Source organism: Eptatretus burgeri, chromosome 14, assembly GCF_056783735.1.
Source record: "Eptatretus burgeri isolate ZD-2024b chromosome 14, Ebu_testis_v1, whole genome shotgun sequence".
Classification (NCBI taxonomy): Eukaryota; Metazoa; Chordata; class Myxini; order Myxiniformes; family Myxinidae; genus Eptatretus; species Eptatretus burgeri.
The window spans coordinates 45,744,105-45,762,058 of record NC_140974.1 but is presented as its reverse complement, the minus strand read 5'-3'; the positions used below and the strand labels follow the sequence as shown (position 1 = coordinate 45,762,058).

At 48.2% G+C, this 17,954-nt stretch overlaps 1 protein-coding gene across 3 annotated transcripts in view; it reads right to left on the bottom strand.

Moving 5' to 3' along the window:
* ASCC2 (activating signal cointegrator 1 complex subunit 2) overlaps nucleotides 1-17,954 on the bottom strand; it is an 84,362-nt gene that overhangs the window by 16,612 nt on the left and 49,796 nt on the right. For all 3 annotated transcript variants that reach the window (XM_085854615.1, XM_085854616.1, XM_085854618.1), the window contains exons 5-7: nucleotides 15,027-15,156; nucleotides 8,721-8,788; nucleotides 5,235-5,348 (exon numbers count right to left, since the gene is read on the bottom strand). In XM_085854615.1, the coding sequence (XP_085710741.1) occupies nucleotides 5,235-5,348; nucleotides 8,721-8,788; nucleotides 15,027-15,156 (312 nt within the window). The remainder of the gene's footprint in view (nucleotides 1-5,234; nucleotides 5,349-8,720; nucleotides 8,789-15,026; nucleotides 15,157-17,954) is intronic.

Genomic DNA, 17,954 nt, shown 5'->3' with positions numbered 1-17,954 from the left:
GCATGTAGACAAAGTTGAGACATTCACCCAGTCTCCAATACTGGCTGCAGACAGCAGGCAAAGACAATATCATGGCAGGTCTTCAGCAAATAGTGTCGATCACTCTTCTATCCATGCTCTTCAATGTTGAGTGTCAAGCAAGGAGGAAGCATGTATATATTAGCTAGTATGTTAAGTTAGCATGGGCTGTGTGTTCATGTACATTGGAACATATTTTTGTAACCAGGGACCCACAAGAGTGAAGTTTTCTGCTGATTATGAAGATTATTATTTCTGCCGTGAAGGGGGCAGAGTTGACATAGACATTAAGTAGGAAAGAATATCCATACATGGCCTCTCTGTGAACAGGGCAAGATGAGGATGGGGTGGTACCAGAGGAGATCTTTGATGCGTTTGCATCCCATGTATGGCTTTTTAAAACCTCCCCACAGCCCGCGATGATTCAAGAGGTGAAATGATGGTGACGCACAAGTGGTGCAGCCGGTCTGCGAGGAGGGATGCTCAGACGCTGTGGGAGTGGCTCCAAGGGAGATGCTAAAAGAAGCCACGCACAAAAAACGGTAGCCAGTTGGAGTCGGGGTACGCTCTCTTGGCCTTCCCTCTTTCAGCTATCTTGCTGCTCTTGCCGCTCTTCAAGTTCTTTCTCACTCTCTCCACTCCCTCTGCCCTCCTCACCTCACTGGATGCTTCACCTCTCTGCTGGGTGCTGCAGCTGTGGGCTGGAGACCTGTTCACCATGGAGTGGTATCGATCTCCATATCCTTTTCAACATTAAAGAGAATGACCACGTACAAGTCCTTCTATCCACAGCTTGATCTATCCACAGTACTGCTCTCACTTCTGGGCTGGCTCCCTTGCCTCTCACCTTGATCAGCTTGATGCCGTGGAAACCTAGGTCTTCAAGATGAGTGGAATCTACTGCGATGGAGCTGAATCTATGCATCCATAACTTCACCATCGCAGACAGGTCAGTGGTCTCTCTGTCTTCTATCACTTCCTTTCTGGTCTTGTACCCTCTGCTCTTTCCATACTTTATACCATCAACGGTTCATCATCAACCCCCTTCTCGTGAAAGTACCTTAATCCAGGATCACTGCTCAGCTCCACTGAGTGAAAGCATGGTAAATGGGACACAAAGTGGCCACAGACATGAAAATTTCAAAATCAATGTATTTCCATGTATCATATACCAAAATGTACATGAGAGTGTGCTGAATAAGAAAATAAAAAAAGAAAATAAATATAGTTAAAGAGGTCTGAACAGTTAAATGGGGTGAAGCCGAGGCACCCTTAGGCACAGAAATTTCACAAAATGTGTGACCAGTGAGTTTTTACTTTCATTTGGAGTAAATGTATGTCTCTCCTTGTCATATTAGCAATTACCAATGTTTATTAAAGTAAGAATGGAGCATAAATAAACACACAGACATTGGTGTTGTTCATAAACAATGTAATGTTGGTTTGACTGACTGCAGCAGGTAAAAACCGAATATTACACATATAAATACTTATATATACTTAACATATAAATACTTAACACACACATAACACAATACTTAACACACACTGTCCAAAACACTTTATGGGACAATTTTATGCATTTTCTGCAGTTTTTGCTGGTGGACTAATTTTAGGCATTTTTGCTATTTTCCCTATTTTTGACAATTTATTTCAAAAGAATCAAATGTTATATATATATATATATATATATATATATATATATATATATATATATATATATATATATATATATATATGTTTTATTCATTTTAAGTGCTTTATTACTAGGTAGTTATGCCAATAAAATTAGAATATAGCCATACAATACTTTATGTGAGACAGTAGCAATCCTCAAAAAGTGCTTCACAGCACAATTTTTCCACAATTTACTTGGGATATATTGCATGATCGCATATCTTGGCATACCAAAATTACAGTCAAATCAGTCTGTTAAATAAGCCTCTTGGGGATATATCATACTAGCTGTAACCATAGATGGAGATATTTAATGCACAAGGCTCATTCATTGTGTAGAATTTTCAGTATAGAGCACCTAATATTGCATAAATAACAAACATGAAGAAAATGTTGAGGTATGTGACAGAAAATAATAAGTTAATTATTTTAAAATATAAATCTATATTCTAGAGATGCCCTTACTTACTAATAACATGTCCTGTACCAACTGACATAAAGAAAATTATAGTAAATATTATATTTTTGAAAATTTTAACAAAATTATGGGGTAAGTAGGGTATTGAGGTACGTGACAGAAATGGACTACTTGCCAGTTCACAGCTGATGTATTAAATACACAGCACCAAATACAAGTTTTAGCACTTGTTATAAGTAGTGTGACTTCTACTTAATATTTGAAAAGTAATTACATGTTTTTAAAATACAATTAAGCTTACCTGTGTGGGCTATTGCGGCATCTATGGATTTCTTTCACAAGCTGATTACGAAGGCATGTCATCTGCAGTGGTTATATTGTCAAAACCATGCTGCATTTCTAGGAAAATTCCATGTGGATGAAAGGTCAAGGCCATAGCCTCCTTCTGGTGGCATTAATTACTACCTGTGCTGCTATCTGATTTATATTATACAAATAAAAATGCCATGTCAAATTTGGCCACTGATGACACTGTAAATGCAGAAACATGGCAATATTCACTTGCCTGTAAAATAGTAACCGTTCAACATAGAGCCTCAAAATTTTCAACATAACATCTATTCATATTGGTGCAGATCTAGATTTAATATGAAATTTATATCTATTGAACAGGCATAATTATGGATTTAAACATTTACTTTTGATACCCTAAGATTGAAATGTCCCATTTACCATGCATTCACCCCACTCATTTGTTCCCTTGGAAATAACTTCCACATTGTATTCAATCTCATTCTTCCCTACAGGTCTTCAAGACAGCTGTTTACTACAATCTCAGATTATCCCCAATCCAAAACCATGATCCAAGAAAACCCCGTTAACACTCCATCCCCCCTTCCCCTCATATACCCTAATCCCTCCTCCATCAAAATTTCCAGTTTTCTCTCCATGGAGTTTCCTTCTGTATCAATCTTGTCCACCCCATGCATCCTCTCCTGTCCCTCATTCCTCCCTACAGCCTTTGCGTGTTCAAGTCTCCCTCGATCTTGGCCTTCTACCCTGCTGTTGCTTCCCCCCTCTCTCTATTGTTCCTTTTTCATGTGTCTTTACAGTTCATTTTGCATCCTGTTATGTCACAATCCGTTCTGTGTACTAGCTCTTCCAACGAGCCTCAACGACAGTGCCTATAGAAAGTCCACACCCCCTTAAAAAATTTTCACCTTTTGTTTCTTTAAAGCCTGGAATTGAATTGCATCAAATCAGACCTTTTCCACCTTTATTTACACATCGTAACCAAAACTTCCAAGTGAAAAACAAATTCTATAAATTTCAGAAAATTAATTCAAACTACAAAACAATAATATGTTGGTTGGATAAGTGTCCAGCCCCTGAGTTAATACATGGTGGAAGCACCTTTGATAGCAATTGCAGCTGTGAGTCTGTTGGGATAAGTCCCTACAAACTTTGTACACCTTTATTGGGCAATAATTGCTCATTCTTCTATACAAAACTGTTCAAGCTCAGTGAAGTTGCGTGGGGAGCGTTGATGGACAGCAATCTTCAAGTCATGCCACAGATTTTCGATTGGATTTCGGTCGGGGCTTTGACTGGGCCACTCAAGGACATTTATCATTTTGTTCCTCAGCCACTCCAGTGTAGCTTTGGCTGTGTGCTTTGGGTCGTTATCATGCTAAAGGGTGAACTTCCGTCCCAATTTCAGCTTTCTTGCAGAGAGCAGCAGATTTTCTTGTCGGATTTTTTTGTATTTTGCTCCATCCATTTTCCCTGCTATCCTGACAAGTGCCCCAGTCACTGATAAGAAACATCCCCACAACATGATGCTGCTACCACTGTGCCTCACAGTAGGGATGGTGTTCTTTAGGTGATTTGCCGATTTAGGTTTGCACCAAACGTAACGTTTTGCATTTAGACCAAAAAGTTCCATCTTGGTTTCATCAGATCAGAAAACTTTGTCTCTGGAGTGTTTTTTTTTTGCACACCTCAAACAGGATTCAAGGTGTGCTTTTTTGAGTAATGGTTTCCTTCTTGCCACCCTAACATACAGGCCACACTTGTGGAGTGCTTGGGATATTGTTGTCACATGCAAACAGTGACCAGTCTTTGCCATAAAGGCCTGTAGCTCTTTCAAAGTTGCCATTGGCCTCTTGGTGGCCTCTCTGATCAGTCTCTTCCTTGCTTCATCATCCAGTTTGGAGGGACGGTCTGATCTAGGCAGGGTATTGGTGGTACCATAAGCCTTCCACTTCTTAATCATTGTCTTGAATGTGCTCCAACGGATAGTCAAGGTCTTTAAAATATTTTATACCCATCCCCTGTTCTGTGCCTTTCCAAAACTTTATCCCGGAGGTCTTTTGAAAGCTCCTTGGTTCTCGTGATTGAGTCTATGCTGTGAAATGCACTACCCAGTGGAGGAAACTTGCAGAAACAGCTGATTTTATTCTGAAATAATCATAATCACTTCAATTTAACTTGGTGTGTGATGTTGATATTGGTTACATCCAAGCTAATTTACAATTGTTATTATAAGGGGAGTGGGGGGGGGGAGAGGGGGGAACTTATCCAACCAAGATATTCTAGTTTTGTATCTGTAATAAATTTTCTGAATTTTGTAGAATTTGTTTTTCATTTGGACGTTGTGGGTTACGATGTGTAAATAAAGGTGAAAAAAGGCTGATTTAACGCAATTTAATACAGGCTATGAGGCAAAAAAGGTGAAAATTGTTAAAGGGGAGTACACGTTCTATAGGCATTGGATGTATCCAAAAAAACCAAAAAACAAAAGGTGTAACATGCTTCCTCCTTTCACCATGAGACTCACTTGGACAACATTATGAGGAGAGAATAAGGCAAAAATACAGAAATATGTTGCGAAAAAGCACGGAGTAACACCGCCAACAGGTTCAAACGAGGAAGACAAGGACACACACGATGCGTGCTGGCATCTTGCCAGGAAGTTTTAATCTACGGATGTGCTAAAGTTCGAGTTTTGTTCAGATTTTGGGATATTTCAGACTTCAAAATTTCGGATTTGAGAGTTTTCATTGTAATATATTTTTAAGCGACTACTCAAGAACGTAGATGATACAAAGTCGAGTCATACCTCAATGGCCATTTCACCAGGAACAGTCAGGTCCAAGGATTCAAGTTTGATCGGTATAGATCTGGCAGATGCCTCGATGTTCGCACCACACTGTGCAGCAATTGCAATAAATGCCTGCACACCGTGGAAAATGCATTTATGTAATGTAACACTTCTTCAACAAATAAAGTTATATGTGACTTAAAGTTCAATTTTAAATACAGCTGTACAACACAATATTACAATTCATGAAAAATGTGTTTTTTGTGCTTATTTAACCGAATGCAGAGCTGTCTCAGATAGTGTTTTGAAAGTACAGTATAAAATCGGTAGAACAATAATTTTCAATCACAGTATATTAAGGAAAGAAAGCTGACCAAATGATCAGCTGAGAACAATTGCATTATCAGTGTTTCAAAGAATTAAAAGCTCAGTCCACTGGAAAATGGCAGGTGCACAGCAAACTAAAGGCTGTGAGGGAGCCCCCCCACTACTCTCAGGTTTCCTGTCCTAACCTATATGGGAAACCACATCAGAGGTATAGTTTCACCTCCCAAAAATTATTCTACGAGCAGAACAAACTCATAATCGGCTCCCAGCTCAATATGCGTACAATATGACACAATATGATATGAGATTTTTTTTAATCACGTTTCTAGATTGCCTGCTTATCACCTCCGCCACCGAAGGTGAAGGAGGTTATGTTTTCATCCTGTTCTGTCTGTTTGCTACTTGGAATCTTTTTTTTTTGCCAAGTATGTTGGTCTGTAGCGCTTGTCTGTTTGTCACACGATTTTTTGCCACAGTTTTGAATTTTTTTTTTTTGTGTGTAGGTGACTGGCCAAGGACGGCAACACTAAACTTTGGTGAAGATCCGAATACAGATCCAGACCTGAGAATTTTATCAGTGATTCTTCACCATTGAGAGATGGGGCTAAAAATGATATTGCATGATATCTCAGGAAGTTGAGGACGGATTCGGATGAAATTTGGTGGACAGGTTTGGGTGTGCGACAAGGACTAATTGATTCGATTTTAGTGAAGATCTGAATCCGGATGTGGATTCGAGAATTTTTCATGTGATTCTTCACCATTGATAGAGGGACGAAAAACTATGCATACATGTTATCGCTAAAAGTTGTGGTCGACTTGTGACAAAATGAGGTGGAAAAGTTGGTTCGGTGACAAGGACAAGCCGATTCGATTTTGGTTAAGGTCCGGAATCAGATCCGACCTATTAGTGACATACAAAATGTAAACTATTCAGCCTGGCAGTGGTATGTTCTCTATGGAGTGCCGTTCTGTTTTGTCAAGTTGTCACTCTACGAGTGGTTTTTCATTTGTTTGTCTGTTTGTTTGTGTGCAGGATATCTCAAAAAGTTGTGCATGGATCTGGATGAAATTTTGTGGACAGGTTAGGTATGTGACAACGACGAACTGAATCGATTTTGGTGAAGATCTAGATCCGGATCCGACTACCAGAATTTTTTAAGTGATTCTTCACCAATGAGAGATAGGGCTAAGCGAATATATAGCACGATATCTCAAAAAGTTGTGCACGGATTTGGATGAAACTTGGTGGACATGTTGGGTGTGTGAAAAGGAAGAATTGATTCTCTGAATCCAGATCCGGTTCTGATAATTTTTTAAGTGATTCTTCACCATTGAGAGATAGGGTCAAAAACGATATGGTACTGTATAGCATATTTCAAAAATGTATTGGGCCCAATATGTTCTCGTGGATCAAGCATTACGCGACGGAAGTATGCGCTCTACCGAGTGCCCTTCTAGTCATTTCTATTGATTTGCTCAGCACCCACTTAAGAGCTAGACCAAAGCAATGTTTTTTGCTTTAAAATAAGGTTTGTTGTTGTCACATTAGAGTTGTTTTTATGTTGCTGTATCTTATCCTGGGCATTTCAAACTTTGTACTGTACCGTTGGAACATATTGAGTGAGGGGAGACAAAGCCCAAACATATGGGTTGAACAATGTAGAGCTAGTTCGGGCAAGAATTTCACACTTGCCCAGGGTGCTGGCATCAATGACCTACTCTTGCCAGAGACACTGTGGAAACTTTAATGTCTACCAGCTATGTCTCCAGCTTAGTGTCCCATCCCATTAGTGTCCCATCCAATGGGCGGTGAACTTTTTGACACAATGCACTACATGTAATGCACTTCTATGACATTTCATTGTGGAATCGAGTATCGAATCCAGACGAGACAGCTCATCGGAAGGTGCACTTCCTTTGTGCCAATCTGTCCAACATACTGTACATCAGCATACAAGTCATCAATGATGCTAACTCAACCGTTATCATCATGGCTGAGAGCATGTTCACCGAGACAATGGATGGAAAACAATCTGATTAATTCATCTTCTGGCAAGTTTAATACCTACATCAAAATAATGTTGAAATTAAACTCTGTTCAAGGAAATAAAAGTATGCCACTCATACAACAAAGTAGGCCAATACAATCAATAGCAAGTATATAAAATAGGCACCAGTGATTGAACAATCTAAACAAAGTAACAAACTTTCTGTTCATTGGCTGTTGACATTAGTCACGTAATGTTCACATAACGTTCATAATGTGACAAATCAACGGAGCAATTGTGAGTGCTCAGGAAATAGCTTATGGATTGGCTCCTGGGTTAACATTGTAATCACAGCAATGAGGTTAGACACAAGACATGCATGTCTGGTTATTGAATACAAAGGTGCGACACCAGGAACAATAATTGTGGATGCAACATCAATGAGATTTGTAGAGAGATGTATGCATATGAGAGTATAGCATTCCTCTTTCAAAGGACAGCTCTGTATTGCTCAGCCTGATGGTGGTGTTGATTTGAGTGCTGTCGGACCCCAACATTCGCGGTTCCGCTATTTGCGGACCCCGTGTATTCGCGGTTCATAAAATGTGACCCGCTTCGACATTTGCGGTCCTGTGCTTCATGTATTCGCGTTTTTTCTCCGACTTGCTTCTATATTTGCAGCTTTGTGCTTCGTGTATTCGTGTTTTTTTTGCACAATTATCATTATTTTTTCTCTTATGAATCATGAATTGCCAGGAACCAATCTCCTCTTTTCCCATTGAAACAATGCCCCGACATTCGCGGCATTTTTCAGGAACATATCCCCCGTGAATGTCGGGGTCTGACAGTATTAATAATAATAAACAAAAAAATTCCGACAGTGAGAAGATGGTTCTCTTATAATAGCATGGTTTGAAATGCCATTTAGATCAAAAGGAGTGCAGTAAAAGGAAAATGTGCAGATGTAGTGAAAATTAAAAGAAAATAAAGAGCAAAGAAGGAAATAGTGGGATGTTTCATGAATAGAGAGGTTATAGAAAATACAGCAAAGGAACAAGGGGAAAATAAGTTTCAGGCAAACAAAAATACACTTCATTTTGACATGAAACGTGTCTGCACATGGAAAGCTATCACCACACTTCTAATCTAGAACCTTGTGAAAAATATAAATGACAGGATAGTGTACCTGGAGAATTGTGGAAACTACATTCGTCAAATCTTCTTTGTACTCTGGTTTGTTGGTAAACACATTTTCTACACAAAGGAAAAAGGGGAAGCAAAATACATCATTGTAGACAACAGCATAGCTCCCAATGAAAGTTAAAATAAACTTTATTCCAATAATCCATGAATGAAAGTTAAATGCCCCCGTGTTAGTGGCTCTCCCCCCTTCTCTCCCTCTCCCCCCTTCTTTCCCTCTCCCTCCTCACTGCTCTCCCTCACCATCTCCGAACGTATCTGGACTGTGGTTATGCCCAGATGGTGGGCTTCTCCGCACATATCCGGATGGTGGTCATCTCCAGATATGTCTGGACGGTGGTTATTTCCAGGCAGTGGTCATCTCCGGTCGTGTCTGGACGACACCTCCCCTTACATTGTCTTAACTTGCCCTCCCCTCATGCTGCCTTCCCCTCCCTTCACCCCTCATTCCCCCACCCTCCCTCTTTTTTCCCCCTGCCCCCCATTTAGTATACCCGTCGTGCGGACGGTGGCTATGCCCGGTCGGACCCTCCCCTGCCCTCCCTCCCTTGCCCTCCCTCCCTTGCCCTCCCCTCCCCTGCCCTCCCCTCCCCTGCCCCTGCCCTCCCTTCCCCTCCCCTGCCCTCCCTTCCCTCCCCCTGCCCTCCCCTCCCCTCCCTTGCCCTCCCCTCCCCTTCCCTGCCCTCCCTTGCCCTCCCCTCCCTTGCCCTCCCCTGCCCTCCCTTCCCTGCCTTCCCTTGCCCTCCCCTTCCTGCCCTCCCTTGCCCTCCCCTTCCCTGCCCTCCCCTCCCTTGCCCTCCCCTTCCCTGCCCTCCCTCCCTTGCCCTCCCCTTCCCTGCCCTCCCTTGCCCTCCCTTGCCCTCCCCTTCCCTGCCCTCCCCTTCCTTGCCCTCCCTCCCTTGCCCTCCCCTTCCCTGCCCTCCCTCCCTTGCCCTCCCCTTCCCTGCCCTCCCTTGCCCTCCCTTGCCCTCCCCTTCCCTGCCCTCCCCTTCCTTGCCCTCCCCTCCCTTGCCCTCCCCTTCCCTGCCCTCCCTCCCCTGCCCTCCCCTGCCCTCCCTTGCCCTCCCCTGCCCTCCCTCCCCTGCCCTCCCCTCCCTCCCTTGCCCTCCCTCCCTTGCCCTCCCCTGCCCTCCCCTCCCTTGCCCTCCCCTCCCTTGCCCTCCCCTGCCCTCCCCTCCCTTGCCCTCCCTCCCTTGCCCTCCCCTGCCCTCCCTCCCCTCCCCTGCCCTGCCCTCCCTTGCCCTCCCTTCCCTCCCTTGCCCTCCCTCCCTTGCCCTCCCCTCCCTTGCCCTCCCTTGCCCTGCCATCCCCTGCCCTCCCTTGCCCTCCCCTCCCCTGCCCTCCCTTGCCCTCCCTCCCCTCCCTTGCCCTGCCCTCGCCCTCCCATGCCCTCCCCTCCCTTGCCTCCCCTGCCCTCCCTTGCCCTGCCCTCGCCCTCCCCTGCCCTCCCCTCGCCCTCCCCTGCCATCGCCCTCCCCTCGCCCTCCCCTCCCTCCCTCCCGTGCCCTCCCCTCCCCTGCCCTCCCTCCCTTGCCCTCCCCTGCCCTCCCCTCCCTCCCTTGCCCTCCCTCCCTTGCCCTCCCCTGCCCTCCCTCCCTTGCCCTCCCCTGCCCTCCCCTCCCTTGCCCTCCCCTGCCCTGCCCTCCCCTGCCCTCCCTCCCTCCCTTGCCCTCCCTTGCCCTCCCTCCCTCCCTGCCCTCCCCTCCCTCCCTCCCTCCCTTGCCCTCCCCTCCCTTGCCCTCCCCTGCCCTGCCCTCCCTCCCTTGCCCTGCCCTCCCTTGCCCTCCCCTGCCCTCCCTCCCTTGCCCTCCCCTGCCCTCCCTCCCTTGCCCTGCCCTCCCTCCCTTGCCCTGCCCTCCCTCCCTTGCCCTCCCCTGCCCTCCCCTCCCTTGCCCTCCCTCCCTTGCCCTCCCTCCCTTGCCCTCCCTCCCCTGCCCTCCCTCCCCTGCCCTCCCTTGCCCTCCCCTCCCTTGCCCTCCCCTGCCCTCCCCTGCCCTCCCTCCCTTGCCCTCCCCTCCCTTGCCCTCCCTCCCTTGCCCTCCCCTCCCTTGCCCTCCCCTCCCCTGCCCTCCCTCCCTTGCCCTCCCCTCCCTCCCCTCCCTTGCCCTCCCCTCCCTCCCCTCCCTTGCCCTCCCCTCCCTCCCTCCCTTGCCCTCCCTCCCTTGCCCTCCCCTCCCCTGCCCTCCCTCCCTTGCCCTGCCCTCCCTTGCCCTCCTCTGCCCTCCCTTGCCCTCCCCTGCCCTCCCCTGCCCTCCCTCCCTTGCCCTGCCCTGCCCTCCCTCCCCTGCCCTCCCTCCCTTGCCCTCCCCTGCCCTACCCTCCCTCCCTTGCCCTCCCCTGCCCTCCCTCCCTTGCCCTCCCTTCCCTTGCCCTCCCCTGCCCTCCCCTCCCTTGCCCTCCCTCCCCTGCCCTCCCCTCCCTCCCTTGCCCTCCCCTGCCCTCCCCTCCCCTGCCCTCCCCTTGCCCTCCCTCCCTTGCCCTCCCTCCCCCTCCCCTGCCCTCCCCTCCCTCCCTTGCCCTCCCCTCCCTTGCCCTCCCTCCCCTGCCCTCCCCTCCCTTGCCCTCCCTCCCTTGCCCTCCCTCCCTCCCTCCCTTGCCCTCCCCTGCCCTGCCCTCCCCTGCCCTCCCTTGCCCTCCCCTGCCCTCCCTTGCCCTCCCCTGCCCTCCCCTGCCCTCCCTTGCCCTGCCCTCCCCTCCCTCCCTTGCCCTCCCTCCCTCCCTTGCCCTGCCCTCCCTTGCCCTGCCCTCCCTTGCCCTGCCCTCCCTTGCCCTGCCCTCCCCTCCCTTGCCCTGCCCTCCCCTCCCTTGCCCTCCCTCCCTTGCCCTGCCCTCCCTCCCTCCCTTGCCCTGCCCTCCCTCCCTTGCCCTGCCCTCCCTCCCTCCCTTGCCCTGCCCTCCCTCCCTCCCTTGCCCTGCCCTCCCTCCCTCCCTTGCCCTGCCCTCCCTCCCTCCCTTGCCCTGCCCTGCCCTCCCTCCCTTGCCCTGCCCTCCCTCCCTTGCCCTGCCCTCCCTCCCCTCCCTTGCCCTGCCCTCCCTCCCTTGCCCTGCCCTCCCTCCCTTGCCCTGCCCTCCCTCCCTTGCCCTGCCCTCCCTCCCTCCCTTGCCCTGCCCTCCCTCCCTCCCTTGCCCTCCCTCCCTCCCTTGCCCTGCCCTCCCTCCCTCCCTTGCCCTGCCCTCCCCTCCCTCCCTTGCCCTGCCCTCCCCTGCCCTCCCTCCCTTGCCCTGCCCTCCCTTGCCCTCCCTCCTTGCCCTGCCCTCCTTGCCCTGCCCTCCCTCCCTTGCCCTGCCCTCCCTCCCTCCCCCTGCCCTCCCTCCCTCCCTTGCCCTGCCCTCCCTCCCTCCCTTGCCCTGCCCTCCCCTCCCTCCCTTGCCCTGCCCTCCCTTGCCCTGCCCTCCCTCCCTCCCTTGCCCTGCCCTCCCTCCCTCCCTTGCCCTGCCCTCCCTCCCTTGCCCTGCCCTCCCTCCCTCCCTTGCCCTGCCCTCCCCTCCCTCCCTTGCCCTCCCTCCCTCCCTTGCCCTGCCCTCCCTCCCTCCCTTGCCCTGCCCTCCCTTCCCTCCCTTGCCCTGCCCTCCCTCCCCTCCCTTGCCCTGCCCTCCCTCCCCTCCCTTCCCTCCCTTGCCCTGCCCTCCCTCCCTTGCCCTGCCCTCCCTCCCTTGCCCTGCCCTCCCTCCCTCCCTTGCCCTGCCCTCCCTCCCTCCCTTGCCCTGCCCTCCCCTGCCCTCCCTCCCTCCCTTGCCCTGCCCTCCCCTCCCTTGCCCTGCCCTCCCTCCCTCCCTTGCCCTGTCCTCCCTCCCTCCCTTGCCCTGCCCTCCCCTCCCTCCCTTGCCCTGCCCTCCCTCCCTCCCTTGCCCTGCCCTCCCTCCCTCCCTTGCCCTGCCCTCCCTCCCTCCCTTGCCCTGCCCTCCCCTCCCTCCCTTGCCCTGCTCCTCCCTCCCTTGCCCTCCCTCCCTCCCTTGCCCTGCCCTCCCTCCCTTGCCCTGCCCTCCCCCCCTTGCCCTGCCCTCCCTCCCTTGCCCTGCCCTCCCTCCCTCCCTTGCCCTGCCCTCCCCTCCCTCCCTTGCCCTGCCCTCCCTCCCTCCCTTGCCCTGCCCTCCCCTCCCTCCCTTGCCCTGCCCTCCCCTCCCTCCCTTGCCCTGCCCTCCCTCCCTCCCTTGCCCTGCCCTCCCCTGCCCTGCCCTCCCCTCCCTCCCTTGCCCTGCCCTCCCTCCCTTGCCCTGCCCTGCCCTCCCCTGCCCTCCCTCCCTCCCTTGCCCTGCCCTCCCTCCCTCCCTTGCCCTGCCCTGCCCTCCCTCCCTCCCTTGCCCTGCCCTCCCTCCCTCCCTTGCCCTGCCCTCCCTCCCTCCCTTGCCCTGCCCTCCCCTCCCTCCCTTGCCCTCCCTCCCTCCCTTGCCCTGCCCTCCCCTCCCTCCCTTGCCCTCCCCTCCCTCCCTTGCCCTGCCCTCCCCTCCCTCCCTTGCCCTGCCCTCCCCTCCCTCCCTTGCCCTGCCCTCCCCTCCCTCCCTTGCCCTGCCCTGCCCTCCCCTCCCTTGCCCTGCCCTCCCCTCCCTCCCTTGCCCTGCCCTCCCCTCCCTCCCTTGCCCTGCCCTCCCCTCCCTCCCTTGCCCTGCCCTGCCCTCCCCTCCCTTGCCCTGCCCTCCCCTCCCTCCCTTGCCCTGCCCTCCCCTCCCTCCCTTGCCCTGCCCTCCCCTCCCTCCCTTGCCCTGCCCTCCCCTCCCTCCCTTGCCCTGCCCTCCCCTCCCTTGCCCTGCCCTCCCCTCCCTCCCTTGCCCTGCCCTCCCTCCCTTGCCCTGCCCTCCCCTCGCCTCATCTTGCCTTCCCTTCCCCCACCCATCCTCGCTCCTCACCCCTACTCCTTACCCACCCCCTACTCCTTACTCCCCCCCCTTAATATTTCTGTCAGCAAAACAATGGGTTGTACTTGATCGTATACATTATACTGTGCTAGCCCAAACCATGAATGGTGAAAGTGCCGGCACCAAGTCCCATGCAGCCATTGCTGCACAATACCGGGAGCGATAAGTGCCATCTGCCATGTGAAACATTACGTCTCGCTTTACCAAACATGTTAGGGAACATTAATGGTTTGCAGTTGGGCGCAATGATGATAATTAATATCGTTTAATATAATTAATGTGGGAGTGACATCACGAAGTGTCTCAAGTGGTAACGACATTAACGACATTATCATTGCACACGACTGCAAACCATTAATGACTCCAGATTGTATTTGGTAAAGCAGGAGACAATGTTCTGCATGGCAGGTGGCACTCATTGCTCATAGTATTGTGCAGCAAGGGCCATATGGGACTCGGTGCCGGCGCATTCACCACTCATGGTTTGGGGTAGCACACTATCTGATTTATAACAGAGAAGTTTTTTTTTTGTCACAAGTGCATGGAAGCTTGCTATGTTGCCCTGATGATGCCGTAATGAGGGTGAAACCAGTCGGTAACTGCATTTTCCATGCACTTGGGACAGCACCTGAAATTACACCTTGGTAAGTAGCACTGCGAGATATCTCTTCCTGGAGCTGCAGATTGTACATGTGTCGTGGCGATGACGTCACGACGTTCGTCTCAGGTCGGAGAATGACATTACTCATCATATATATTTGAATTTGTACACATATTTGTTTACTTGTTTGTAGATACCAAATCCAAACAAATTTTGCATTTTCCCTAAGGGTACTCCAAGTATGGTTTCTGGCAGAGTAGCATATCTGGGGGGTGGGGTTCAGAGTTCAGAGGGGTGGGGAGGAAGACCTCAATTATTTCGATGTAAGTGTGTATCGTATAGTGCCCCTTGTGGGTGAGCTGGTATTACAAATGATCTTATTATTATATAAAGAGAGTTTAAACAACTTGATAATATGCATTATGGTGATGTTGAAATCTAAGTGAGAATAATTCAGAATTTTCAAAATTTTTTCATTTCACTCATTTGGAGCAGAGGTTCAAACCTAAATAAACAACACTGGAGCTTTGCAGTGAAGCGGAAGTGATCCATATGTAAGCAGCAAGGATGTTAGTGGAGGTGATGTTAGCTGACTTCGAAGCAGATGGAAGATGACCTCAGGCAAATGATAGATTGAATAGAGAAAAATGCTAGCGAAGTAAAACTTGTTGTCTTTTGATGAAATCTGTCTGCGAAGCGATGGGTTCTTTTGCTAGTTTGGTATATATGCAGACAAACAAAATCTCTGCTTTTATGAACCAGTATCAAATACCAAGGTAATTAAGTGTGGTTTGTGAATATTGTACAGTACATTCAAATATGAGTGTGTATGGTTACCAAGAATACGCATCACTATGGCCTGGTTCCCTTGACCATATAGAGCACATAGATCCAACATCCTGGGCAAGTCGAACAGGTAGTTCTCGTAGATTATTTCTCCATAGACAGAGGGCGTGATGAAGTGTTCCTGCAAGAGTGATGGAGAGGTTACTTCAAAACTCAAAGCAAATCATTACTAGAAAGCATCTCAAAATGCAAAGCCTGTCCACATCTGCTTTGTACTCAAACGAAACTTGACGAAAACAACAGCTAAAACAAAAAAAGTAAGAATTATTAATTAGTGTTCTCCATATTGTTACAACAAAAGTTTGTTGAGAATTTGATGACAAAAGCTCAAATGGCTAATAAAGAAACACAGAAGCGATTAGAAAACCTGACCTCCTTCTCGTGCTGCACACCGGACGGACTAACAATTCCTATTTGTACTTCCTGTGACTTTGCTCTTTGACATTTTGACCAAATTATTAATTAAGTGTTCTCCATATTCTCATGATAAAGGTTTGTTGAAAAAGTTATGGGCTTGAGAGACACACTGACAGACACAGTGCACGCAATTTCAAAACCTGTCTCCTGCTGCATGGCAGACAGGCTAAATAAGTTCACCTCCTTTAGCACAATTTAGTTAACTGCAAGACGAAGACCTCCCTCAAATCATGTTGCAGGGTGTTTGGCATACTTGGTACTCAGTTTCAAAGTGTTGGTCTGCAAGAGTGAGCAACCACGGGAGTCAAATCCACACCAACCAGCAGATAATTTTAAAGTCTTCAACCCTCAAACAAAAAGCCAGCTTCATACGTTTACCAATTATTAGCCTGTTCACTGCGCAGCAGGAGACAGGGTTTTGCAATTGCTTCTGCATGTGTGTGTGTGAGGGTCCAGCGCATACCTTTTTTTTTTTAATCCATTTGAGTTTTTCTCATCAAATTTTCAACAAACCCATATTATGTGAATATGGAGAACGCTAATTAATAAATTTAACATTAAAAAAACATTTCTTTTTGTATTAGCTGTTTTTGTCAAGTTTAGTTTGAGTACAAAGCAGATACTGATCAGTTAAGTACTGGACAGGCTCTGCATTTTGAGATGCTTTCCAGTTATGTTTTTAATTGAATAATACTGAGACTAGTGATGCAGGACCTGAGTCTGGACTCTGACTAGAATCCATTTTGTGTGGGATTTCGACTCGGACTCGACTCTTCAGGACTCGGACTTGGGTACTCGGCCCGATTCTGGCAAAAATTTTGGGTATCTATTGCTCGTTTCAAACCGAAAGTTTGTTTGCATTATCATACTGAAATGAAGTTCACGCATGCGTGCATGCACCCTGCACGTGGAAGTTCAAGATCTGTTATTGTCTATGATATATAAGGCACCGTTCAAAAACTACATAACACTATTTTTGCTAAAATCTGACACTCCCTGCCCCCATAAAACTAGACCAGACACCCCCCCCCCTTCCACCACCATCAACATTTTATGAATTCAGTGCACAGTACTTAACTGAGTGACATGTATATATATATATATATATATATATATATATATATATATATATATATATATATATATATATATATATATATATATATATATATATATATATATATATATATATATATATCTTGTATGCACTACACTTTTCAGCGTAATGATGTTGTTCAAAATTCCTGTGCACTCAATATATCCGTGATATTAACACGTTAAAGCACATTTATGGTTGACAACTCTTTTCTGAAAAATTGGAAACTTCACTTTCAGCACAGTGATTTCTCCATATAGTGTAGTATATAGTAGAAAAATCGTGCAAATTATGATACAAGCATCAAATTTGGCATTTCTGTTCTGCAGGGCTTTCTGATCAAATCTGCCCGATTGGACATGTGAAAATCCAAATTTTGAAAGAAAAAAAAAAAACTTATAAAAAATTGGAAGTCACAGCTGGCTGAAATTCTTGAAGCGCAAGTGAACATCCCAGACAGAGAACCAAGGAGATGCAGTCATCATTGATGGCTCAGCACTTGCCCTACCTCCACGCACTTCAAACATATTTGATGACTATGCTAAAGAAGACATCATCCCAAAGGTGGAATCCTATGGTGCCAGGTACGAGAGGGTGGACGTAGTGTTTGATGTGTACAAGAAGTCAAGTCTGAAGTTCGAGGCAAGCTCGAAAAGGGGGCAAGGAATCAGAAGAAGAGTGACAGGAACCAGTAAGACCCCAAGTAACTGGAGAAGCTTTCTTCGAGATGACAGCAACAAGACTGAGCTGTTTCACTTCCTTGCGGAAAAGATGTGTGAAGCACAGACGACAAACACAGTCATTGTCACAAAAGGAGACGATGCCATTAGCAACACACGGAAGTCACTGGATGCTGTGTCTCCATGTTGTCATGAAGAAGCTGACACTCGAATATTTGTACACGCCAGGGATGCAACGACAGATGGTAGCAAGTCCATTATCATTAAGGCTAATGACATGGATGTACTAGTCATAGCAATATCTGTACTGCCATCCTTATAGGAACTAGGTCTTGAGAACATGTGGATTGCCTTTGGCCAAGGCATGATGGATTCCAGTCCATGAGGTAGTTTCTGTAATAGGGCCTGAGAAAGCTCGAGGGATCCCATACTTCCATGCGTTCACTGGATGTGACGTCGTGTCTGCCTTCCGTGGTAAAGGGAAGAAAACTGCATGGCAGACTTGGAACGTCTTTGATGATGTTTCTGAAACATTCACCAATCTCAGCCAGCATCCAACATTGATTCGTGATCTTGATTTTTTTGAAGTTTTTTTTTTTTTTTTGATTTTCAAATGGCCAATCAGGCAGATTTGATTAGAATCCCCTGGAGAACAAATGTGCCCAATTTGATGCTTGTATCATCACTTGCACAATTCCTCTCAAAAATTGCTGTTATCTACCCCAC